Source organism: Nipponia nippon, unplaced genomic scaffold, assembly GCF_047370975.1.
Source record: "Nipponia nippon isolate SJK-2023a ecotype South Korea unplaced genomic scaffold, ASM4737097v1 scaffold_31, whole genome shotgun sequence".
Classification (NCBI taxonomy): domain Eukaryota; kingdom Metazoa; phylum Chordata; class Aves; order Pelecaniformes; family Threskiornithidae; genus Nipponia; species Nipponia nippon.
This window is the reverse complement of record NW_028262349.1, coordinates 1031454-1055443: the sequence shown is the minus strand read 5'-3', so window position 1 is coordinate 1055443 and position 23990 is coordinate 1031454. Positions and strand designations below refer to the sequence as shown.

The 23990-nt window shown below is 56.1% G+C and overlaps 2 protein-coding genes across 4 annotated transcripts; both read right to left on the bottom strand.

Moving 5' to 3' along the window:
• Positions 1 to 675: 675 nt before the first annotated feature.
• PWWP3A (PWWP domain containing 3A, DNA repair factor) lies at positions 676 to 9774 on the bottom strand. Its single transcript, XM_087769602.1, has 14 exons — positions 9324 to 9774; positions 8743 to 8838; positions 8385 to 8476; positions 7968 to 8038; positions 6522 to 7538; positions 5817 to 5936; positions 5319 to 5389; positions 4751 to 4827; positions 4208 to 4268; positions 3643 to 3718; positions 3469 to 3519; positions 2587 to 3017; positions 1587 to 1675; positions 676 to 1342 (listed from the first exon to the last, which is right to left on the bottom strand). The coding sequence occupies exons 2-14, from the start codon at positions 8797 to 8799 to the stop codon at positions 1264 to 1266; spliced, it is 2292 nt and encodes a 763-aa protein (XP_087625728.1). The 5' UTR covers positions 8800 to 8838; positions 9324 to 9774; the 3' UTR covers positions 676 to 1263.
• A 1065-nt stretch (positions 9775 to 10839) lies between these two features.
• Positions 10840 to 23310, bottom strand: LOC104016286 (calcium/calmodulin-dependent protein kinase type IV). Of its 3 annotated transcripts, none has more exons than XM_087769617.1 (12): positions 22966 to 23310; positions 22328 to 22455; positions 18446 to 18524; positions 18097 to 18159; positions 15692 to 15774; positions 15443 to 15515; positions 14865 to 14955; positions 14691 to 14765; positions 14390 to 14465; positions 14108 to 14234; positions 13831 to 13983; positions 10840 to 13414 (listed from the first exon to the last, which is right to left on the bottom strand). In XM_087769617.1, exons 2-12 carry the CDS (start codon positions 22423 to 22425, stop codon positions 13190 to 13192), a joined length of 1143 nt encoding a protein of 380 aa, XP_087625743.1. In that variant the 5' UTR covers positions 22426 to 22455; positions 22966 to 23310; the 3' UTR covers positions 10840 to 13189. The 3 variants fall into 3 exon arrangements, with proteins under 3 accessions (XP_087625743.1, XP_087625744.1, XP_087625745.1); XM_087769618.1 differs by lacking the exon at positions 22966 to 23310 and adding an exon at positions 22847 to 22920; XM_087769619.1 differs by lacking the exon at positions 22966 to 23310 and adding an exon at positions 22717 to 22769.
• Positions 23311 to 23990: the final 680 nt, after the last annotated feature.

Here is a 23990-nt window from a genome sequence, read left to right as displayed (position 1 = left end):
GAGTTCCGCTCCCGTGCGGCGGTTTGAGGAAGGATCCTAACAGCACCATCCCAGACAACGCAGTATGGGTTTTTAATGAAAAATAAAGACTAGGCCAGTATATAGCCATCGTGTGCCTGCGCTCGAGGTGCTTGCGAACGGCCCTTCGTAACGTGAACAAGGACTCCAAACACAGGTTGAAACTCCCGGTGGAGTAGAGAGTCATCACAAGCGCAATAAAACACACTGGGGTAATTACCACAGCCAGAATACACAGCTGCATCCCCACTTACATTTGAACTTCTTCCTTAATTTCAAGTCATCTTGGTTTCTACTGGACAGGGGAGTAGATCGCATTCTCATTACAATATAGAAAAATACCATCGTTGGGCTTTTCCCACGGAATAGCTGTCGGTAAGACCGCGAGCCTGTCAAAGGCGATTTGCAAGACGCTGCACCCTTAGCGAACACTGGGGGAGGGAACTGCGCGTGATTAAATTTGATATTTAAATCAGAGAAAGACAACTAAAAGCATTCCTAAAATCACGGCCTCAAAAAAACCCATTAAAACAGCATTCAAAATGGTTTCACTTTCAAATGGAAAAAGTGAACGTGTTTTGCTTCTTAAGCAAACACTGGATTCCTTTCCCGCTGCGGCTGACAGCTGTCCCACCAACAAAACCAACGCCTTTGCCATTCAGATTGCATCACCAGGTACCAACTTTATTTCCCATGCTTCGAGAGACACGTAAAGCAAGAAGAGCCAACCCGCTGGAAAGGGTTCCAGGCGGGGCACCGGCGCGCGCCCAGCGGCAGCACGGCCATCGGGCAACACGCGGCTACATAATTCACCAGCGCGTGGCTTTCTGAGGACGACAGCCCGCCCTTCGCCAGGCACCCGGCCAAAATAATTCATACAAAAGTTAGTGTTATCTCAAGTTCTGCAAAACACTTGCGGTCTTTGCAGGTTCTGGGTTAAGTGGGCTGCAGGGGTGAGGACCGAGGCGGCCGCACGCCCGCAGCGTTCCGACACGGTTTCCATCGCCTCTTACAGGCGGCTGAAGGTGGCAAGAGCCGGGGAAGCAGCGTGCAGCTCCAGTACGCAGAATCGAGAGCAAGGACCGAAGATGCAACTGTATCCGACAGCAGCACAGCATTATAATGACTACATCTCTTGGCGATATACACACAGCTTTTAAAAAGTGAGAATTACACATTTTATACAAATAACCACTTCATGATACTCGCTCAGTGCCAGGATAACGGGAAAGTCTGTACCACTGTTCAGACGCTGTCTGCAGATGGCAGTTTGCTCTTCCACCTTTTTCTTTCTAGAATTTCTTCATCAAATATTTCTCTCTCCCTGAAAAGAAATACATTGAAGGTCTGTAGTAAAAACGATCTTAACATATTAAACAGCTTGCACTGTGTTACAGTAACTCAGCAAGAACGTTTCCCACGTTTAATCAGTTTGTTACTCAGACAACGAGGACGCTTGCCTTGCAGAAGGGAGGGTACTGAACAATCCTGCCCTTATGCTCACATTTTTCCGTACAAACAGTAAACTAGTAAGGAAAATTCAGAGAAAACTAAAAATAAAAAGATACCTTTTGCTCACAGATGGTCCTTTTATGTATTTCTCCTCTGCCTTCTTGTAATCTATGTCATCCACAGCAGAAATCGCATAAATGATGGCCTAGAAAAGTATTTAGTTCATTGATACTCGTGAAACAAAAACCAAATTACAACCAGTGCTTTGAAGCTGTCTCAGCAGCTGAGCACATTATTGGAATAAGGTTCCTCAATCCCTTAGGAAACTTGGAGGAAACTGCTTGGTGTGTTCCTCAAGTTCTTAAATAAATAATACAAACTTGTCCTTTAACATTCCCGGGAGAGTGTTTTTATAAACAGACAAGATATTCTTCGTAGCAATTTTGTTTCTACAGAAGTTACTGATGTTCTCCCAGGGAAGTTCCTAGGAGGAACAATAAGTATCTAAAAGTTTAACTGTGAAAGCAAACCACCCCCCCGACACACACAAAGAACCCCAGAAAACCCAGAGGTAACTCGCCAAATTAAAAAACCCCAAAGCTCTGAAGAGTTTCAGAAGTAATCAAAACGCACCAGAAAGTGATCGCTCTGCCCTTAAAAACGTCGCGCTACCTAAAGCTTCTCCATTCTGTGCTAACGGCTTAAAAATCAGCGTTTAGAGTTACACTGGTCCACACCCCACCCTTACCCCGCCAGCCTCCGCAGCGCCCGCAGGAAGCGCGCAGCAGTTCATACCGGGGCTTGCTTTATCCTCTCCAACGTGCAACGTAAATACGTTTGTTCTCTGAGTACCAGCCCACAAACGTTGCTTAAGAGCCTCCTGCCCCGATTTTAATGTTCTTCACTCAAGATACACGTAGAAAGCAAGCGCGGTGTTATGCCCTTTGAGCTGAAGGGACGGTGACCCAAGCTGGCAGGCAGGCGGGGACCCCTCCGCCCAGCTCAAACGCCACCCAGCTGCCCGGGAACGTTCCGCAAGCCAGCGAACTCCAACCACCTACCAGCAGCGTCATTTACGTCAACGTTTACTTTTCTCCGTGTTTCATGTTTACTTACTTCAGGCAGAAGGACATCTGAAATAAATTTGATTCCATCTCCGTTTATTTGCTGCAGGTTTTTAGTGTCTATCTCACGGTACACTTCCTTCAGGTAGTTGACTACAAGGTCTAATTGCTCTTCATCCTCTAAATACGTTTCAACGCAGGTCACGTACTGACTTGAATTCAGGAACTCCTTCAGCCAGCGGGACTGTTTTCTGCTTTTCAAGATAGCCAAGAGATGCTCTTCAGCCCCCTTCGTCTTCACTATAAACTCCACTATCTTCTTATTCGCTCTGTCTCTAGCGGCTCTCGTTCTGTCAGGGAGAAGTTTCTTGCAGGGCTTCTGAGGTGAAGTTTCTGATGAAGACTCTTCGACATCTTCCTCCGCCGCATTGGGAAAGGTCATTTGGACTGAACCTTGATAGCCTTCCTTTCTAACTGGGTAGCCTGAAAGAAAAGCCACAATCATTCATACTGAAATATACAAAACACGGGGCTTCCTCGCATACATACTTGTCTATACAAATATAAAACAAGGGACTTTCTTGATAAGAGAGAAATTTTTCTTCCTTTCCTACCAATGAGGGTAAAAAAACCCAACAACAAAATCTTAATTTTGTCTTAAAAAAAACCCAACCCATCAGGAAGTTGAACCTGACAGGAGCTCCGGAACAACCCCTCCCCAAGGGGAAGGAACCGGTTTACCTGATCCTCTCTGACAATCAATATTTAACTTTTGTTGTGGGACCGAAAAGCCTTAGAGCGCAATAACGGCCTGCAGTAGTTCGAACGGCACCCCCTCGCTGGGTCTGATGCCTAACTCACACGCGTGCGTGTAAACCCCAGAGCCCAACTCACCCACTCAGAGCAGAACACAAACGATGATGAATCCACTTACTGATATCGGCAGCAAAATATTCCAAGAAGGATCCCGTAAAAGAATGACAACCTAAAAAGCCCAACACAGGTAATTTATCAGTTCAGTTAAGCCTGTGAAACAAAGCTGACGGTTTTGGTGTTATTTTTCTGACGTATATCAGAGTGGATGACATCATCCGACCCTTCTGCTTACCTACTCTGATTCGATAGTCAGAAATCAATCGAATGCACCACTCAATTTCTTGGCGATAATCTTCTTTGGCTCGTTCCTACAAAACAGGAGCCATTTACAGTCCTAAGAGCGGCCTATCGAAGGTTGTAGGTCTAGGACACTAACCAGGAACAGAAAGGGCTAACGATAACGAATCAAAGGTTACTCGCAGTTTCCTGCGTTCTCCTGGAATTCCACTTCTGCCGTCGCTTTGCCACGCAGCGTGAGAGCGGCTTTGGTGCACGCAGAAAACCCACAAGTGGGAACCCAGTAAGAGCCCTAAGCAACCGCCTGCCTTCCACACACACAGGTGTTCCTAGCAGCAGCCTCACCGAGACGGAAAAAGGTGTCGGGGGATCCCATTCCCGTATTATTCTCCATTTTGTGGAGCACAAATTATGTTTAATTACTTTGTTGGATAGAGTGAGGGAGAACAGAGACCCGCGAACAAACCCTGACCAGTCAGCTGCACCGCACTCCTCCCCCATTGTGTACACAACTTTACTTTCTCCAGCACGTGTATACGCTTGTTACTGGCAGTACTTACTATGAGGTCCTGCTTTTCTTCACAATCAAAGTGCTTCAGGTTCTTAAGAGGTACTGAGAAACTGGACGAAACAAAGAAACAGTTAGGGAAAAGAGGCAGTCGAGGTGCACCTCTATTTATTTACTGCAATTCTACACCTCCCTGAAAACTAGGTTTCATAAGGAATTCAGGAATGCAGGTTTTACTAGTTTGGGTTCTCATAAGAAGTTAAAACTACAGAATCCTAACCAATGAGAAGCACCTGGTTTTAAAACAAAACTGAAGGCAGGCCCCATGTTTCCAGAAGGTTCAGGCACAACATGCGAAAGCCACTAGCGGGGTCCCCAGCCCTTTTTTATCCCCCACAGAAGCGCCAGCTATTAGCACAGATGCCAGCCTGCCGCAACAAAGCGCGTAGCCCACGCCTGCAAATCCTCCCCTTCCTCCGAGATCAACCTCTGCTTTCACTGACAGCGCAGTCATTGCCCTGCACCAGGAAGAGCACAGGACGCTGCGTAAAAGAAACCGAAAGTTCAGAACGTGATCGGAATCCACAACGTTTACCCTTTTTTCTTATCATTTGTGTTCCCTTCGATTAACAGCACACACGCCTTCCTGTGCTTCCGCTTCACATTTTTTACCTGTTGAAAGGATAAAGTCTCATTAGCATCCTAAAATCCCAGTACCCTCACAAAGCAGGAACATTTTCCACTGACATTATACAGCACACCCCACACTTAAAGGAAGTTACACAAATATGAAAAATGGAGTTGAAAGTGGCAAGAATAGCAAGTTACCCCAATGGAGCGTTTGTGTTAGTGCACAAGGACCCATCCTCTTTCTTTTGTTAGTTGGGTACAGCCGCCCTGAGTCACGACACGAGATACAAAGGCTCGGTAGTAATCCTCTGCCCCAGCAGAAACATACGTGAATTGACCACATTTATTTTTTTATGTGCTTTTGTCCTATGTAAATTTACTTCTATTATCTTTGGAATGCTTCTAGTGGAAGATCTTTAACCTTTCCAGCTCTACACAAGTCAAGAAGGGCAAAAGACACTCGAGAACTTGGTAGGCTGCTCCTTATCAGACCCCTGCAGTACCACTCTAGGAAGGCAGCGAGCTGTTCTTACCACTGCTGGCCAATAAGGATACCTTCGCAATTTGCACCAGACCAAAATCCCTTCTTCAATTGATTGTGGTTCTATGATAAAAAATAAAGTCATTTTTCTTTAAAAAAAACAAGAAAAGACAGTTGCTCGCCCTCTCTTATCAGCCTCCTTTCAGGAGTTTCACTTCAGTGCTTTTACAGGTTTCAGCTAAGCTGACAGGGCACCCCCCGCCGCCCCCCAGAACGCAGCACAGGGAGTTCGGAACACAAGAACTCGGACATTTCAATCCGAGGCCCTTGCCCAATTTCACACTGATTTGCATTTCATTCCGTTTCAAAAAGCCTTTCTGGGGCATCCAAGAAACCGATTTTATTCCGAGCTTGAACAAAGCTGGATTCACCTTCTAGAAAGGCGAGGTTTCATTATCGCAGCTTGTCAGCAAACTAGAAGCACACATACCCTCCGAGAGCACACCGATCTCGGGTGAAGGAGTCTCATACGGGTACACTAATGTCTCACCTTGATGTGATAAAATACTAGGAAGTTCTTCATCCTCCTCCTCTTCATCTACCAGAGCTGAGAGGCGAGAGAGACTCTCTGAGGAAACTATCTTTGAAGACAGGTCAGACGGTTCCAGCCCTGCCAAGAGCAGCAAGCACCAGTGTTCATGAGCGTGAACAGTGATTAAAAAGGGATCAGCTTCAGACCAGGTGAAGCACGGAACTGCGTAAGCGACCCCACAGCAGCGCAAGTCACCGTAACACACGGGGCTGTCACGCCATACACGCTCAATTCTCTGCCTAGGGAAGGGTCTAATAATCTGAAAAGATGAAAAGGGGGAAGGAACAAGAACAGGCCGGTTTCGGGACTCTGTACCGGCCTGTTCCTTTCCAGAACATCTTTTCATCTCAACGCTAACTAGACAGCAGTAAAGAAGAGAAACTAAGTGTGAAATTAGCCTCTAGTGAAGGGTAAGAATTCCTGCCAAGTACAGTTTTTCAATGCAAAACCCTAAGCAACTCCAGACAACCTAAATGCCACACTAGCGGTTAGCCAGTACTAAAGTGAGTGCATCTTTTGCTGCTCCAAAGCTTAAAACAAAAGGAATTAAACTCAGCAATTCAAGAACCATATTCACAAAAGCACTGCAACATTCCACGATGAGTAATAGCGCTTGACAATCAAACGGGACGAAGTTTCCCCTTCCCCAAGCGATATGCCCACCTTCATCTTCCTCAAAGTCAGGCAGCTGAAACTGCTTTACTTTATTCAGAACCGCTTGTGAAGCATTCTTGTTTTCTTCCTCTTCACGCTGAGAGGGGAAGCTATCAGAAAGCGTCCCATGGTCAGAAGGCCCAGACGAAGATTCAGGGCAATTCCTGCATTTCCTTTTTCTGTACGAGGACACGGTTGCACCCATCCCTTCTTCTCCATTAATCCGTTTTAAACTCTCTGGCTTTTTTCTTCCACCTAATTGCTTCGCTAGACTTTCGCTCTCACTGCTGATGCTTTTTTCCAAGTCATCCGAGGCACTTTTGCAAGAGGAACCCAGTAACGTCCTTCTAGGTTGGCTCCTGGTGTTTGCCCTTCTGCCAGGTACCGCTGCGTCAGACATGCGGGGGGCAGAGGGAGGAGACCCTTCCTCAGCAGGGGGCTGCACTTGATCCTTGGGGGAATCATTCCTACACGACACAGGTGATCCTGCACCTCTTCGTCTTCTGCTTGCTTGCTTACTTTTTTCCTCTGTTGGCTTAAGGCAGACTTTATTTCCTGGTTGGGACTCTGTCAGCAATCCGGGCTTGATTTTTTTCTGCCTTGGTAGTGATTTTGATTCTGGTATTTCGCAATTTTGACTATCCGAGTTTGATGTATTATACAAGTCCGCAGTGCCGCATTTGGAAGGGCTTGTTCCACTTTCACGTGCTTTAGCGCTCTCCTCCGAAATGGAGGAAGCTTTCTGGTTTTGGTTTTTTGTATCGGTCTTCAGGCTGGGGTTATTTTTTTGTTCTATTTTCTTCTTAGAAGTCTCAGGCTCCAACTTTTCTTTACGGAGCGATCGACATCTGCGTAAGGGGGGAGATGAGAGAGATCCTGCATTGTTCTGTGCTAGCTGAGTATTTGGTCCTTCTGCAGGTGGTACCTCTCTGGGTGAGACATTTTGATTCAAAATATCCAGGGCAATTTTAAGAGAACGGCGATATTTCAGTTCTTCCACAGCCTCGCTCGAATTACTCCCTTGATCTGATGAAGAAGAACATGCAATAAATGCAATAAGCTTTCTTTGTATATAAGAAATGAGAAATTTTATTTATAGTATATCTTTTGTTTAAGATGCAACTTAACACTTAAATCATCTGTGATTCTTAAGGCAAAGCACATAGGGACACACAAAGCGCAAGCTTCCAACGCCTCAGTTTGATGCAAGTACACAAGTTTCTTCACCATTCCTTCCGATGCGCTACACGAGGGAAGAGCAAAAGTAGCTGTGACCATGTTTACTCTATTTTCAAACCTTACGGATGGAATGGAAAGAGGGGAAAAGAAACGCAAAAACTCGTCTCAATACATACACAAGCAAAATGTACAACTACTGTCCACCAGGTTGAGTTTTTGTGTATATTTTACATTCAGAATATACACAAAGCAGCAAACGTTTTGACATCTCCTCACCTAAGTTAGAGGCGATGTTCTCTATACATTCTTCCTTCAGTGGCACAGCATCTGCACAGCTCACACGAACCCTGAAAATACAACAAAGCTGACTGACAACATCACAGCATGAAGCACTGCTGACAGCATGACACTGCTTTCATCTGGCAATAAACTTGCAATACTTTTTTCCCCCCAAACCCGTACTTGTTCGCAGCAGTTAAGGAAAAAAAAAAAACCACATGAAGAAAGCCTGAGCTAACAGTGTGCTGTTTATGACGTATATGGCGAGCTCTGAAAAGGCCACGGGTTTCGGGTTAGCCATCGAATCCTTCTGTAAATCAGTGATCTCATTTCACAGATATCTTCAGATAAAGGGATTACTCCTTTTTTAATGTCTAAGAGCGCAAACATATGACAGTAACAAGGATACTTAACTGTTCTTTCAAGCCAAGTATTTCAACTTTAAAAGAAGTCTCCTTTGCACCAGTAACAGATGTTTTCCCAGCCACTCCAGTTTTGCACAAAACCTATATTCGAGAGAAAAATCATGCGTTTAAAATCCTTGACCAAGTCTGCGAGACTGTAGGACAGATCTGACATCAAAACATTTTTAATATGAGCAGCACAGAACGGACCGATATTCCAAGGCGCCTGGTTGCGATATCAGGATCTCTACAGATGAGCTCTTTTTTGAAGTCTATATGTGTTTACTTGGAGCTCTCACTTACTGCTCCACTTCATCCATTTCTAAGTTATAGCCACAAATGTTTCCTCGTTTGTACATCAGCTTTACCTTTGCTGGCCATAAACGCTTCTTCCACATGCAAAGAACATACTCGTGATCCGTCATGACTGTGTTTTACGTAGAAAAGGAAAATTCCAGTGTGCTCTGAAAAAAAAGGGAATAAAAGAGTTACCCAACACTTGTCCCATTTTTATCTTCCTTTTTTTTTTTCTTAAAGCAACATAAGACTTAAATAGAACACATATTACTACAGTTATGTATCATTTTACCTTTGAAATCACTGGAGTAATATTACTTTGCATGCGTTCCCCAAAATTAAGCTCCAACAGCGTATCTTTCTATAGCTCTGCAACACAAGGTCTTACCGAACGTGTAAGTGCAGAAAACACTGTCACAAACAAATAATGAAAATGCTGCTGTGGGCCTGCACGTTCTGCGGCTCCCTACTGCCAAACCCTGATAACGGAGGCCACTCACATCCTACAAATTACGCCACGCTGGGCCAATTTTTATAGGCGGTTTACAATTATAATCTGAGTGAACCAGCTACAGAGTTCCCCCGTTTCTTAAAAACTTGAAAGGGTTTAAGAAAGACCCATTAAGAACAAGAAAAACCTTCCCGTACTTACAAAGCCGAAGACCTAAGCCTCCTCGGCACGCTGGAACGCGGTCCTGCCGCCGAAAGAGAGTCAGAAGCGGACGTTACCACCGCACTGAAGCACCAACCCGGCCGGCCCGGGGCAGGGACACAAAACCCGCCGCTGCCGCGCGGTTTAGGGCAGCTACGAGGCTCCCACAGCTCCACCTCGGCCGCCTCCCCCTGCCCTGGCTTCCTCCCGCCGCCCACCGGGCCCCGCCGTGAGGTAACAGCCGAGCCCCCGGGGGGGCTCCCGCCGCGCTGAGGGGTCGGGCCGTCCCTTCCCGCTCCCCCCCAAGCCCCACCGTGAGGGGACGGGGCAACCGCTCCCCGGTGCCGGTGCGAGGCCGCCCTGCCCTCCCCTGCGGCCCGGGGCAGTTACCGTGCGCGGGGGCCGGGCGGACGGCAGCGCCGCGCCTCCTCCCGCCATATCAGGCCGCCCGCCCCGCCCGCCTCTGCGCATGCGCCGCCCTCCCCCGGCAACGCGGCGGCCAATCAGCGCGCCCCGCGCGCGCGCAGGACGCCCTCCTTTCCGCCGCCAAAACACACAGGCTCCAGCCAATCGGAGCGCCCGCTCCGCCGATTGCTCCGCCTCCCATTGCTCTTTCTATTGGAGCGTCCGTGCCGGTGGCGTCACTTCCCCCTCCCGCTGCGGCGGTGGCGTCAGGCCTGAGGGCATCTGCGCTTGCCCTGCGTGTCCAGGGCGACGGGGGCTGCCGGCGCCATGGCAACGGGGCCGTGGTGGTGACGTCACGGCGGAGGGCTGCACCGTGACATCAGGGTGCGGCAGCTGCCGCCCCCCCCCCTCCCCCGGCCTCCCGCCCTGAGAGGCCCCGGTCGCCCCCGCAGGCCCCGCGGCCTGGCAGGCCCCGACCCGCTCCGGGCCCCGACCCCCCCTGGGCGCCGACCCCCCCGAGGCCCCGCCGAGCCGCCCCGGGCCCCGCCGACCCCCCTGGGCCCCGACCCCCCGAGGCCCCGCCGAGCCGCCCCGGGCCCCGCCGACCCCCCCGGGCCCCGACCCCCCCGGGGCCCCGCCGAGCCGCCGGGGCGGGACACGGTTCCCTTCACCGCTCCCCCCTCGGTGCCCTCCCTACAGCGGCCCGGCCCCCGCCGCAGCGGCCCCGCACCCCCAGCCCAGCGCTCCCGTCAAAGGTGCTTTTTCTAATGCAACGTTACAACGCGTTCGTCTGGTTTTTTAGGTTAAATTGCTTTGCAGAGCCGGCTGTCCTTGCGTAACACCGGCCCCGCTCGGAAAGGCTGGTTCGTGTTTACGCCAAGGCAAAACGAGCGGAAGATCTGTCGGTCCCGCAGCGCTCAGACAGATCCCTGTGACCCTGGGAGATCGACAGACAGACAGACGGCGTGTTGAGCTGCCCAGAGCCTGAAAATAAACTGTCCTGAAAATGGGTTGAAAAATCAGAAGAAAAATGGCCTTCAGCACGCTGCTATGTGGCTCTGACAGTTTTTAGCCCTCGTATTCCGAGACTAACAGTAAAACCAGAGCCGTATTACGGTGTTTGATACTTTATTAGCTGTCTACACTTCTTTATAAATACCTGCAATATCGGAAATGTCACCACTATACCGAAGTAGTAAGTTATTAAAACACATTCTGAAAACGGTGTACAGAGCAAAATGGCACCTCCGTTAGCTCGACTCCCGGGAGTGCATTTTTTCCTACCTTTTAAGTACTGATATTTCTGAAATAATACTTTGTTGACGTAACATAAGAGGCAAACTCCTTTTTTTGCTTACAGCGTTCCCTCGGGTGCCTTCCATGGCTGATGACGCTTTGTTACTCGCTGTTACCTAATGGCTCCCTTATTTCCCGTCACTCTGCGGGAGCGGGAGCCGTCTGCGGGCAGGGCAACGTTTCCCAGCGTTTCCCAGCACCGATCTCTTTCACAGGCTCCGGCTGTGCTGAGCCTCTGGCCTGCTCCTGCAAGGCCTTTACATAACTACTTCATGTCAGAGGATACAAAATAGTGTTTTTAGACCCGGGTTAGTAAACAGCGTGGTTAAAGGTGGGGTTCTGGCCCCGCTGGAGTGGCCGGGGACGCATCACGGAGTTTGATGGACAGAAAGCGTCACCCTAAGCGGGGGGTAAAGACCGGAGCTCAGCACGCTGCCAGGTTCAGCCTCTGTGCTAAAGCAAGGAGAGACAACAACTGCCCCGCCTGCAAAACGCAAAGCTAAAGAAATAGCATTCCCCTTGCCCCAGCGGTCTCCCCTGGTGTCAGCGTTTGCTTTCTCCAAAGTGAAATCTTGCTGTGCATCTGCGTCCCCGTTGGAGGTGTGACCGTTAGTTAAAAAAAAGCACATTTCTGGTCAAGACCTAATATTTTTCCACTTTAAAACCCTCCTGAACGTCAGATCTCTCCTCTGCACTCGGCTTTACAAGCACCCTAAACATAAACGAGCTTCACGCGGTACGGATCAGCCCTTACGCACAGTCTTTATGATTTCCGCTTGTGCTGTAAATAAATACGAGAGCCGCTGTGTTACATTTGCCTTCCCGCCGCTCCGGTTACAGCTCTGACCCGCTGACCCACGCTCTGCGCCAGCCGGCTGTCGCTAACGGCGCCTTCCAGCTTCAGCAAAACTTTAATTTTTGTTTGCAGCCCCTCCTTTATCAACTCCTGGCTTGTACGTCCCCATCCTGGAAAAATGAACCGCATGTACAAATTTCGTTCTTCTCCGGTGGAGGTTTTTTTTGCCCCAAGACGTTGTTATACGCGTACGGCCCAAACCGCGAGGGGCGCAGGTCGCGGTCACCGCCTCGGGCTAGCAAACCTCGCGCCGGCACTGCGGAGCAGCCGCCCGGCTCTCTGTAATCCCCCCGCGCAATATGGCTTTTCCTGTCGGATTCCTTGTTCTGTGTTAAAATCTGCAAATGCTTATCCTGTGGCTTGGTAAATAACTGCCTAAAAAATGTCTTATCAAGAAATGTGTCGACTGATTTCATTTACCTTAAAAATCCCAAACAAAATACGTATAAACTCATTGTCCTCACGCAGGAAACAACAGCATCATTACACGTTACAAAGTCTTACAACGCGGCGTAGAAAGAGTTGCGTTGTTCTTTGTGAAAACTGGTCGTGTAAATCGTAACCTGGCACGCCGGCGCAGAGGCCAGACGAGCCAGCGTTCGGGTGCGTGACAATCCTACCGCCAACACGCACCCACAGCAAGCCTGAACGCGGGAAGGAACGGAACTGGAGTGGAACAAAAGCACAAATCAAGCAGAGGTCGTCTACGGTCTAGAGATAATAAAGGAACCACTGGCAAATGCTTTTTCTCCGGATGGGATCAAACAGGGTTCAAAAAGGCTCCTGCGAACCTTGTCCAACAGAGCAGCGAGCCCGCAGCTGGGTCTTGTGACGGCGACTGTAGATGTAACGTCGATGGTCAGCGATAATCGGGGCGCAAGCAAAGAAACGCTTCGGGACTATTTACAGGAACTTACAAAGCTCTGCCGTAAAGACAACTTACTGCCCTTGTAGGGAAGGTGAGAGAAATCCTTTTTCTGCTGTTTGCTCCTCATTTTTAAGCCACTTGGGATCTTTTCAAGCCATAGTGGCCAAAACCGTTAATTTGTCGGCAGACCGAGTCACCAGCCTCGTTTCCTCAGTCGGGTCCATACAGACACACACTCACAGCGACCGGGCACGACTGCACTGGCAACAGGACACGAAACAAGGACGCTCCACACGACAGACCACGGGCTCCCGACGCACACCTACGCTCGGGGCGCTCCTGTCCCCCCGGCTTCCCCCGCCTCTCCTGGTGCCAGCGTCCACGCGTCAGTGGGGTATTGCTTGTCGAAGCCGTGGCGAGCCGGCAGCGGCGCCGAGCGCGTTAGCTCTTGCAGCCGGCACCATTCACGGGAACCTTGGACACGGCGGGGCAGTCGCTCCGGAAAGCGTCAAGGTCCTCGGTGGCGGTGGCTTCGGGGCGGGTGGTCCCTGTCCCCTGGGGCAGGCAGGTGCCCTGGGGACCCCCCTGGCTGCGCCCGCTGCGGGAGCAGTCGTGGTGCCCGTGGTTGCCCAAGCGGCTGGAAGCCACCACGGCTTTCATGGCAGCCTGTCGCAAAGGCACAGCGGCACGAGCAGTTATTCGCGTGTGTTTCTCCCCTTCGATGCCGTCCCCGAGGCGCTCGAGCCCCCGGAGCGTGCGGAAGGGGAGATTGCGCCTGCTCCTTCAGCCATGCTGAGCTGGGAAGCGCAGCCCTTCGCCTCGGGCAAGGCTTTTCCCGGCAGCAGCCGCCTTCACGGGCAGCCCAGCTGCTGCTCCCCGGGGATGCCACGAGCCGCTCCATCGTCCTTCACCCCCCTCCCCGAGCCAGCCCCCCGAGCTGCCGCGTGTCGCTGAACATTTATCCGCTCGGGGCAGGGGATCCTTAAAGCCCAGCGACAGCGGCTCTCAGCAGCCCCAGCCGTTTGTGCGAGGGGACGCGAACGTGAGCCACCCCAGGGGTTAACGGGGCTTTTTCGCCTTACCTTCAGTTTCCGCCTGGCGTTAAATTCCTGCAGTTTCTTCTGCGTGCTGTCCATGTGAGCAAATTTGGCGGCTTTCCCGGTGACCCAGGGATGCTCCAGAGCCTGGTAGACGGTCAGTCTCTTCTGGGGGTCCAGGACGATCAATTTTCTGACCTGTAACCAATTTCAGACACACGAAAAGGCTTCATTTGTTAAATGCCCCTAGTTTTATCTTTACAAGCATTGATCTGAAGGCTTCACACTGGGCAGCCCCGAGCGCCCATGCCGGCTCGCTCACCAAGTCCTTGGCGTTGAGGGAAACCTCGTCCCACCACGGGGACACGAACTCGTAGTCGCAGGTGAGGATGCGGCTGTACATGTACTGGTCCCCTCGCGGGTCGAAGAAAGGCTCGAAGCCACAGAGCCTGCGAGCACAGGAGAGAGGAGCTACACGCCGCTGCCCAGGCCCCACGGCACAGCCGTGCCGGCGTTTGCCGGCTGCTCGCGCTGGGCTGAGGTGGAGCAAACCGTTTCGCCGCCGTGGTTTCACCGCCCGCGGGGCGCCGGCAGCGTTACTCACAGGATGTAGGTGATGACGCCCACGGACCACATATCCACTTCGGGGCCGTATGGGCACCCGTGGAGGATTTCAGGGGCTGGAAGCAGAGTTTGGGGTTCAAATGCACGGGTGTGGGGAGCTCCCGGTGGCGTGGCCACGGCGGGAACCTCACGGTGGAGGAAACACCTCCTGGATACCAGCAGCGTCTCCCGAGCCCAGTGCAGCCGTCTGCCATTCCTGCACCGAGCTGTGCATGGCCTCAGGCAGGGAGCAGCCTCCCCGGGTCTCCCTCCCGCCCCCCAGCTCTTCCCTTCCCGCTCACCACAGTACCCCGGCGTCCCGCAGACAGTTTTCATGGTGTCCTGTTCATCCACGATCTTGGAGAGCCCGAAATCACCTTAGAAGGACACAGAGGGGAGCGGTGCTGCCATCAGGGAGAGGTGCCATCGACCCCCCTCGTGCCACGAACCCCCCGGGGCGCCCCCGGCAAACCCACCGATTTTAAGGGGAGCGTCGGGGGACAGGTCTGCGTAGAGCAGGTTCTCCGGCTTCAGGTCACGGTGGACGACTCCGTTTTCATGCAAGTACTGCAGAGACAGGGAAAGCAGGGATGCGGGAAGGGGCAGGGAAGCCCCTTCTGCCTCGGGCAGAATTCGGGAGGAGGCAGCAGCGATCCAGGACCCGGCACAAGCACAGGACCAACTTGCCCGACTATTTCTCTGGACACACTCAGCACCTGCGGTGCCGGGGCTGCCGGGGCACGGGAAGGACATTTCCCATTATGAATTTCCATTTTCAAACCCTCCCGTTGCCATAGAAACCCCGTCTCCAGCCAACCTGTGATGCAGAGCAGCGCTGACCTTCCTCCCTCCTCTCCTTCATCCTCCAAACGCGGATCAGAAGAGGCGCCTCTGCCAGCAATGCCTTCGGAGGGCCAAGGGCGAGGGGGCAAATGCCTCTCCCCAGGGATCTTTGGGAGGGTGCAGCCCCCACCCCGACGCCCCTGAACCAGGCAGGGCCCCCCTCCCCGGGCCATCCCCAGGGGCTGGGGGGGACACGCCGGGGGCACGTTACCGAAACGGCTTCTAGGATCTGCTTGACGACGTGGGCTGCATCCCGCTCGCTGTAGAAACCCCTCTCCACGATCCTGCGGGCACAGGGGGTCAGCACAGCAGCTCCCTGCCCCTCACGGACCCCCCTCACCCCTCATCCCCCCAGCCATGGTGTGCATCAGCCCCCTCCATCCTCATCCTCCCCCCACCGTCAGGGTGGGATTTGTCCCTCCTCCTTAGGCCCGGGATGGGGACCGCGGGCCGGGCGTACCTGTCGAAGAGCTCTCCTCCCGTCACCAGCTCCAGCACCAGCGCGATCTCGGAGGGCGTCTCGAAGATCTCCTTCAGCTTGATCTGAAAGGGGCAACAGGAGGGATGCGGATGCGGGATGCGGGACGCGGAGGCTGGCTGTGCCGGGAGCAGCAGGCGACCGCCGCGCTGCCGGGCTGTAAGGGGTTTATTGGGGCAGCCGGCACATTTCCCTCCTTGCCTTTTTATTTTTTTGAACAGGATTTTTTTTTTTAACTGTTTGGAACAGCCCTGCTCACTTAGTTGTGCATTAAAGATGATTCTGGGAACGGAGGAGATGGGCACGCAGCGCCGTTATCCTCTTCACGTCTCCCAGCGTGTTAGCTGGAAGAAGAGCTCACCGAAAGCTTTTTAATTTTGCAGCTTTGTCGGCCGTGCCGGCACCTCCGCCCAGCCCTGCAGCAAAGCCCTGCCCTCGGCCCTGCCGGGACGGATCCTGCACTTGCAGGGACGCAGGAGAGACGCACGGAGCCCCAGGGGACCAGAGCCACCTCGGGGACCGGGGCCCTGGGACACTGTGGGCACTTCTGGAAACGTCCCTGGGACCATTTTGCAGCAGAAGAGGCGCTAAAGAAACTGGTTTTCTCCTGATTTTTGTTTTTTAACTCCCACACGAGGTGAGCTTGTCTGCGCGAGACCTTTGTGCCACTGCAGCAAATCTGGAATTAACAGGTCTCTCTTAAAACTACGTCAAAATGCAATTTTTTTATTTTTTAATGGAAAACAGAGAATTTCATGCTTCTTAAGACTTTTGTGACACTGCGAATTTCATGGGGCTTTAATCATTACCTTCATAGGCTGGGTGACAAGCCGTGATACCCCGCAGGGTGAGAGACACTATGTGGCAGCTTATTGCATTATAATAATACACGGAAGCACTATAATTTTCCTATTAACTTCAAAAGTTTACAATCCTATTATCATCCGCTGTTGAGGTTGGTGCTGAACGATAGCGAGCGCATAGACGGCACCAGCGTAAATAATGAAACGGAGCATCTCTTCCTCGAAAATCACTTGAACTTGGGAGTGAGCAGAACCCTACGGAAAACTCCGGGATTTAAGTATTAAAGCTGTCCAGCTGGTTCCTCCTCCACGCCTCCGTGGTGCCGCTGCCTGGCAAGCGAAGGAGGAGGGAGGGCAGAAATTGAATTTTGTTGCCTGTCTGATAACACATCAGAGAGGAGCCTCTCCCCATCCATGGCTGATATCAGCTCAGCATCTTCCTGGGCTGCTCCGGGCGGGTGATCCCCATCCCGGCTGATGTCCCTGCATTTGCCCAAACGTCCTGGGACGGAGGAAGCGTCTCCGTGGAAAAGGCTGAAGCGCCTGATTGACCCAAAATGCTGAAACACCCCAATAGCCAAGGCAGGCCCGCGCCGAGCTGGCCCAGGGGCTTAGGGACGCCCGGCTCCATCCCATTTGCCCTCATCATCCTCATTTTTGGACTGCTTTTGGCTTTGTCTCTTGCATCAAGGTTTGGGACGGCAGTGGGTGGGCAGGACGTCCCCGCTGGGGCTCCTCCAGAGAGCAAAGCCTTACTGCTCCAAGGACGGTTGACGTGGGCTGGGCTGGAAGCAGCCGTGCCCGGGGTTTTGAGCCATACTGCCAAAAAACGGCAGCTTGGGCAGCAGCAGCCAGCAGCGAGGCAAAGTCCCGGTGATGTCCCGGCCACAAAATCAGTCGGCGCAGGGTCTGTCGCACCCCCGCAGAGCCAGCCCCCTGCCCTGTGGCAGCAGCAGCTGCCAGGTGGCTTTTTGTGTTATTTCTTTAACTCAGGTCGCCTCCGAGATGCTTTTGCAATTTGCCGGTGGAGCTAAGCAGCCGGGAATAAGCCTTTTGGCAGGTGGAGGGACGGGGGGTGCAGAGCCCCCGAGCCCCCTGCCATTGCAGGAGGCCGACACGGCGGCCCTGGCTCTGCTGACGCCGGCGGTGATTAGATCCGCTCACGGGCGTTGCAAATCATTCCAGCCGAGCTGCCGTTATCCCCCGAGCGCTGAGCACGAGAAACGGCGGCCAGCCATGCCGGGACACAGCACCCAGCACCCGCGGCCCCATCCTCGCCTTTTATCTCCCCTTGCAGGATTCATTACAGATGGGCAATTTTCTGTGGCATTCATTTGATCTCCTCGATGGAAATTGCTTACCAAATGGAAATCTCAGGCCAGGGGACGGGGGGGAGGATGGGGGGGCCCTGGCCCTCGATATCAGAGCTGGGAAGCTCAAAGGCACCGCAAGGACCAGGAGATTCATGCGGCAGCAAGCGGGGAGTCACCACGCCATAGTGAGGAACAGGCACCGGCGAGCCCGTCTGCGAGGCAGGGAGGGGACATGGGGTGCCGGCAGGATTGCCCGTGGGGTCGTACTCACGATATTGGGGTGCGAGAGCCGCAGCAGGACCCCGATCTCTGTCCTCACGATCTTTTTGTCAATCTGGAAAGCAGAGCCCACATGGAAGTGGCGTTACCTCTGCTGCCAGGTCAGGGTCCGGCCCCCGCCATGCAGAGACCCCTCTCATGAACCCTGCATCCCCCCTGCAGCCTGCTGCGCCCCCAGCCCAAACCCCAGCACTTTTCTCCATCCAGGACCCCTGGACCACGGGAGCGATGCCCAGCCAACAGCCCCGTGCCTGTCCCGGTGCCCCACCGGTGCCAAGGTGCTTTGGGAGCAGGGCAGAGACCCCCGCCCACCCTGCAGCCCCCTGCCCACCGACACTCACCGTCTTCTTCAGTATCTTGGCGGCGTACGGGGTGTCCGTGCCCTTCTCCTTGCAGCTGTACACCACCGAGGTGGCTCCCCTGCGGAGGGTGGAGGTGTGTGAGGTGGCCTGGACGCAGCCGGGACAGAGGGGTCCCGCTCACCCCACGCCCCCCACCGTGACCTTTGCCAGCACCAGACCCCGGGAGCCCAGTGTGCATCTTCCCCTGCGCATCCCGCTCCCCGCATCATTTCCAGCTTTCCCGGGTAAAGCCATTTTAATTAAAAGCGAGTCCTACAGGGGGTTTAAATCCTTAAGCAGCTTTCATGACAGGACAGAGCCTCCCTCTGCCCACTCGTGGCCAGGAGGACAACGTCAGCAGGGACCGCAGGGACATGGCGAGGGTCCCCACCCCGGCGGCGTCCCTGCGGCGCCCGTGAGGCCACGGCACACGGGGCGATCCCGCACTGCCACGAAACCTCCCCGCCAGGTTAAACCGCTCCAAGTTACAGGAGGGATTGTTCCCGTTGAACCCCCAGCAGTGCCCCTCAGCTGCCGGTGATTTTTAGACATAGTTAATAACATTTTCTAACCACTGGACAGTGAAATCAACCCATTGCTTCAGGCCATTATGGGGCTCGTTTGCAATTTCATGTTCGCTGCCTGGCTCCTCGGAGCAGATTAATTCTTGCCCCCAAGTAATCGCCCACATTTTATTGCTCTTTGGCTTCACCATCTTCTGGGGCCGAGTTCAGGCTCTGCCTTGAGGCACACGGCATCTCCGTCCGCCCGCTCCCTCGGCCCAGGCAAGCCCCGACCCCGACGGGCCAGCGCCGTGCACCACGGGGCCGTTTCTTCTGCCAAAATCTCCCCTGAGACCAACCCACAGCCTGGCTGCGGGCGACCTTTTGCTGCAGCACCACATGGCGAATGCCCCGGCGCTGCCGGCGCTCCCCAGGGCGCTCTCGTGAAAGAGAGAGATTTGCTTTAAAAACGAGAGCGGATTTTGCAACTCATCCGGCTGAACTTGGGAATCACGTTCCCATGGCAACGGCAGAGCCGGGTACCACGGAGCCTGGGGATGCTGCGGGGCCTGGGGATGCTGCGAGGCGAGCAACACCCAGCGGTTCTAGACCTTGGCCATTTTAGACATTTTCTTCGTTTTGCTCCACGTTTTCTATGAAATTTTATTTTGCAAATAAAAAGCAATTTGCAAACAAATTCCTCAGGCTCGGAGCGGGGAGGTGGCCGTCGCCCTCCTCTTCTCCAGCTCGGGAAAACGGGCAGGCGGCTTCAATTTGAACCCAAAATGGCATCGCTGCTGCTGCAACCACAACAATAACATGGTTCCAGTGGGAGAAAAAGCCGCGAGCATCTCCCCTGGCCCCAGCAGCCCTCCCGCAGCCGGGGCTCAGCTCACGGCAGGCACGGTTCCCAAATGCGCCGGGTGGTTTGCAGCAAACCAGCAGCACTCGGCCCTGCCGCCACCATCCTCTGCGCGGCGGGCGCCTGGTTATTATCCCGATTTCCCAGCCGGCCTGGGCGCGGGGACGGGACCCAGCAGCTCCCCCCCTCCTGCTTACACCCCTTTGCCATGGCTGAATCCCCACCCGGACCCGGCGCCTCTCGCCCTCCTGCCATCCGGCAAGAATTTTCCGCACGGACAATTTGCAGCCTGATTCCTGCTGCTGACAGGATTGTTTAGAAGCCCTCGGCTTGGCATTTAGGAGGAGCTGGGGTTGCTCCTCGGATGCAGCACAGCCTGCTGTGCCCGTGGCACGGCACCGGCTGCCCCTCCCGCGTTCCCAATTACGGCAGCAGCTGGATTCGTGCCGGCATTCGCTACACCCCAGCCCCTCGCCCCGCCAGCCCCAGCAGCCGCCGCTTGCTGCTGCTTAAGGCCTCAAATAAATATCCGCAATCAACCTTGACTGCGACAGGAGATAATTGCATTTGCTTTACAGATGAACTGGAAAATGTCGAACAATGGGATTTGCCGAGAGAGCCTGGACCGGTGGCGGAGGCACGTGTGGCCTGCCAAGTGCCGGGGCCAGCCCGCGGGGAGGATGGTGCGAACCCGCGGCCGAGCCGGCACCCTGGCTGGACGCTGCTGCCCACGGCCACGCCGCGACGGCCGAGAGCAGCCCCCAGGCTGCCTCGAGTCACCCCCGGCACACATCAGGCTGGGTCCTCCCCGCTGGCGTGGCAGCACGGCCGGTGGGACGGCCAGCCTGTGCTCCCTCCAGCCATCCCCTGCTCCTTGTGGCTCCTAAGGCCAGAGCAGGATCCGACCTCGCAGTCTGGCGCGGCGGCTCAGGCGGCTTCGGCACACCCCGGCGGAGAGGCACTAAGCAAAAGCCACGTATGGCGAGCGGGCTCCCACCGCCCCGGATCACGCCATGTGCCCAACGTGCTGGGCGTGCAGCCGTGAGCGGCTGGCTCCGAGACCAAGACCAGTTTGATTTAAACCTGGATGCTGAAACTGGATGGATGGATGGACGGACAGATGGTTGAAAGGGGGTCTGGGAGCTCAGAGCCTGTCCCTCTGTCCTACATCTGTCTGTGCAGGGCTGCGTGCTGCCAAGCCCTGAGCTGACACTGGCCACACCTCGTTAAGAAGCCCTAAATACCTGCTTTTACCAAAGCTGCTGTTTTTCAGGCTCAAAGCCTCCTCTGCCGATGGAAAACCTGCGGATGGCTGGGGCTGGCCCAGCCTGAGCCGCCGCCACCACCACCGAAAACATCTGCTTCAGAGGCAGGGCTTGGCGGGGGCACTGCCCAGAGCCCCCCTCAAACGGGACGGTCAGGCTTTCCACCACAGGCTCCCAGCACCCCCTTGCACCCCCCTGCCCCGGGGGCACTGGGACACCGGCTGCCCCTTGTCACCTGCCCTCTGGTTGGGAGCGCTCCCAGCACGGGAGCTCCTTGGTGCCAGCGCTGCCGCTCTCCCCCGCAGGAGATGGGAGCCGGGCCTGGGCATCTCCGGGACGCGTCGTGGCCCCTGGGGCACCGGCAGCTTCCCGGGCCCGCGGGCACTTGGCACCGGCCCTGGGGTCCCCCGGACGCCGCATCCTGAGAGCCCCACGGGGGATGGGAAAGGGCCGAGCTGCCGCGGAGGATGGCAGTGCCGGAGCGGTGTGTGCCAGCGGCGAGGGCAAACCCGCCGGGGAAGGAGAGATGGGCGCTGCCTTCGGTTTAAAACGCGCATCTCCTGGCAGCCCCGGGAAGCGGCACACGGCACCTGCGGGACCTGGCAAGCCAGCCCTGATGTTCCCTGCCCATGGGCATTTACAGTAGGCCCTCTAATAAATACATCATGAGAGCCTCCACCAAGCAGCCGGTGTCTGCCAAGGCGGCTCCCGTCGGCGCCACCGCACGCCCCACGGCCACGGGGACACAGCCGGTACCTCAGCGGGGCTTTCCGACCCGGGGGACAAACCCAGATCTGGGAATAAATCCCCCCCGGGGCCGCGTCCCTTTGCTGGGGCTCACACCACCCGTCCCCTGCAGGGGCTGCGGCAGGAGGGACCCCCGTGCCGTGCCAGGCTCATCTCCACCTCCCCAAAGCCTCGGGCTGCTCAGAGGGGAGACGGGGCTCAGCACGAGCCCGCTCCCCACCGCGGGGGTGAGAAACGTACAGCTCCACGCACACAGGGAACCTGGGCCCCAAACCCTCAGCGAGCGCTCCCCAAACCACCGCTGCAGCGTCACGACAGATCCCAAGCCCCAGCTTACACGTGAGGGCAGGGTCTCCCTCCATTCCCCGCCTTAGCCATCCCTCCACCCCCCCTCCCCATCCCTCCATTCCCCTCCAGGCCAGTCCCTGCCCCGATGGGGACACACGCCCGTGCAAGGTGGGCTCCTGTGCCCAACAGCCCCCGCCGCCCCCCCGGCAGCCGGTACCGTCCCAGCTCGGGGCCCACGACATAGAAATCTTCCAGGGCCGTCTCGCGGTGGGACCCGTCGATCCAGTACTCGCTGCCGGTCTTGGAGGAGGGCATGGTGGGCCGGGGGCGGCCAGCTCCCGCCAGCTGCTTGGGAGAAGAGACTCAGACATGGCCGAGGCCCCCCCGCCTCGCGGCCCCCACGCCTGCGAGCGCCCAGATGGCCCAGCAAAAAGCAGCGCTCGGGATTATCACGCGCCATGAAGTCGCTGCCACAAATCTCCTTTCCCCCAGGCACGTACGCCGCTTTTTGGAGATAACACCCCCCCCCCCCCGCCTACGGCGTGTCCCCCCCCAGCTTTTCCCACCGGGCTCCCGCGCTCCCCCCATTTCCCACCCCATCCCCACCCTTCTGGGGCTGCCTCGGCTTTTCAGAGCCCGGCAGGCCGGACCCTGCACCCAGAGCCCAGGCTGTGCCCCACGGGCTGGCACGTCGGGGTATTTGCACCCCAGTTCCTGTAGCCACCCCCAAACCCACCCTGAGACGGAGCACGCCCGCGGGCCCGGGGCGCACGCCTCCCGCCGCGGGGCCTCGCAGCCCCTTGCTCTTTGCAGCCCCGGCAATATTCGGGTGGGCCGTGGGGAGCCGGCACGTACCGTTAGCTGCGGCGTCGCTGCGCGGCGGAGCCGTGTCCCCCTCGGCGCTGCCTCATCCCCGGCGCGGGGGGGCTGTGCGGAGGGTGGGCGCGGGGCGCGGGGGCCGCTCAGCCCCCGCACGCCCGGGTGCTGGCGCTGCGCCCGGCCGCAGCCCCCCGGGCCCGTGCTGCCAAGCGGCGGGCAGGGCCCCCGCGCTGCTCCCCGCCGGGGCAGGGGCGGCAAGGCTCCGCTCCTTGGCGGTGCTTGGCAGGGTGCTGAGCAGCGCTGGGGTGCGGGGGCGGGGGGATGCAGGGGACGGAGGGACGCAAGGATGCAGGGAGAAGGAAGGTGGGGACGCGGGGCCGGGGCTGCGGTGCACCGGGACCCTCCCAGGCAGCATCACCGGCTCCCGGCTGGCTCGGCCGTGCCACCCCACGGCCCGCCGCCGCCACTGCACCGCACCGCGCCGCGCGCGCCGGCCCCGCGGCTCCGGGCTGCGCTGGGCGGCCGGGGGGGCGCAGGGCGGCCCCGGGCCCCCGCCCCAGGCTGCAGCCGCTCCCCAGCGCTCGAAGCCCAGCGCCGGGCTCCGGCCCCGCGGCGGGGCCAGGCTGGGTGGGACCGCGCCGGATTGGGCCCCGCATCCCGGGGAGCACCCACAGCCCTGCGCCCACCCCAGGGGCCCCATCCTGCCCTGCCCCGGGGAGCGCCCAGAGCCCAGCATCCCCCCGCCCCGGGGGCCCGATCCTGCCCTGCCCCGGGGGGGCGCGGGCGCTGCCGGGCGCGGCCGCACGGTGACGCCGTCGCCCGCGGGAGGGGAGGGGGGGGGGGGGCGGGGGGGGTGAAATAGGGGCGGGGGGGAGGGGCAGGGCGGGGCTGAGAGTGGGATTTGGGTTCGGTTTGAGGGGTAGGGTTTGGGTGGGGCGGGGCCGGGGAAGGATGGGAACGGGGACAGGACTGGGGTGGGACTGGGGATGGGAATGGGGTTGGGATGGGGCCAGGGATGGGATGGGAACGGGGACAGGACTGGGGTGGGACTGGGGATGGGA

What these genes read in the sequence shown, in the direction of transcription:
- PWWP3A (XM_087769602.1), bottom strand. Translation starts at nt 8,799, where the DNA reads ATGACGGATCACGAGTATGTTCTTTGCATGTGGAAGAAGCGTTTATGG. An exon ending in GAACATCGCCTCTAACTTAG is followed by an intron (nt 7,539 to 7,967) that starts GTGAGGAGATGT and finishes CTTCTTCATCAG; the next exon opens with ATCAAGGGAGTAATTCGAGC. An exon ending in AAGAAAAGCAGGACCTCATA is followed by an intron (nt 3,719 to 4,207) that starts GTAAGTACTGCC and finishes CCTGTTTTGTAG; the next exon opens with GAACGAGCCAAAGAAGATTA.
- LOC104016286 (XM_087769617.1), bottom strand. Translation starts at nt 22,425, where the DNA reads ATGCCCTCCTCCAAGACCGGCAGCGAGTACTGGATCGACGGGTCCCAC. An exon ending in GTGGGCCCCGAGCTGGGACG is followed by an intron (nt 18,525 to 22,327) that starts GTACCGGCTGCC and finishes CACCCTCCGCAG; the next exon opens with GGGAGCCACCTCGGTGGTGT. An exon ending in GGCTCTCGCACCCCAATATC is followed by an intron (nt 15,775 to 18,096) that starts GTGAGTACGACC and finishes TGCCCCTTTCAG; the next exon opens with ATCAAGCTGAAGGAGATCTT.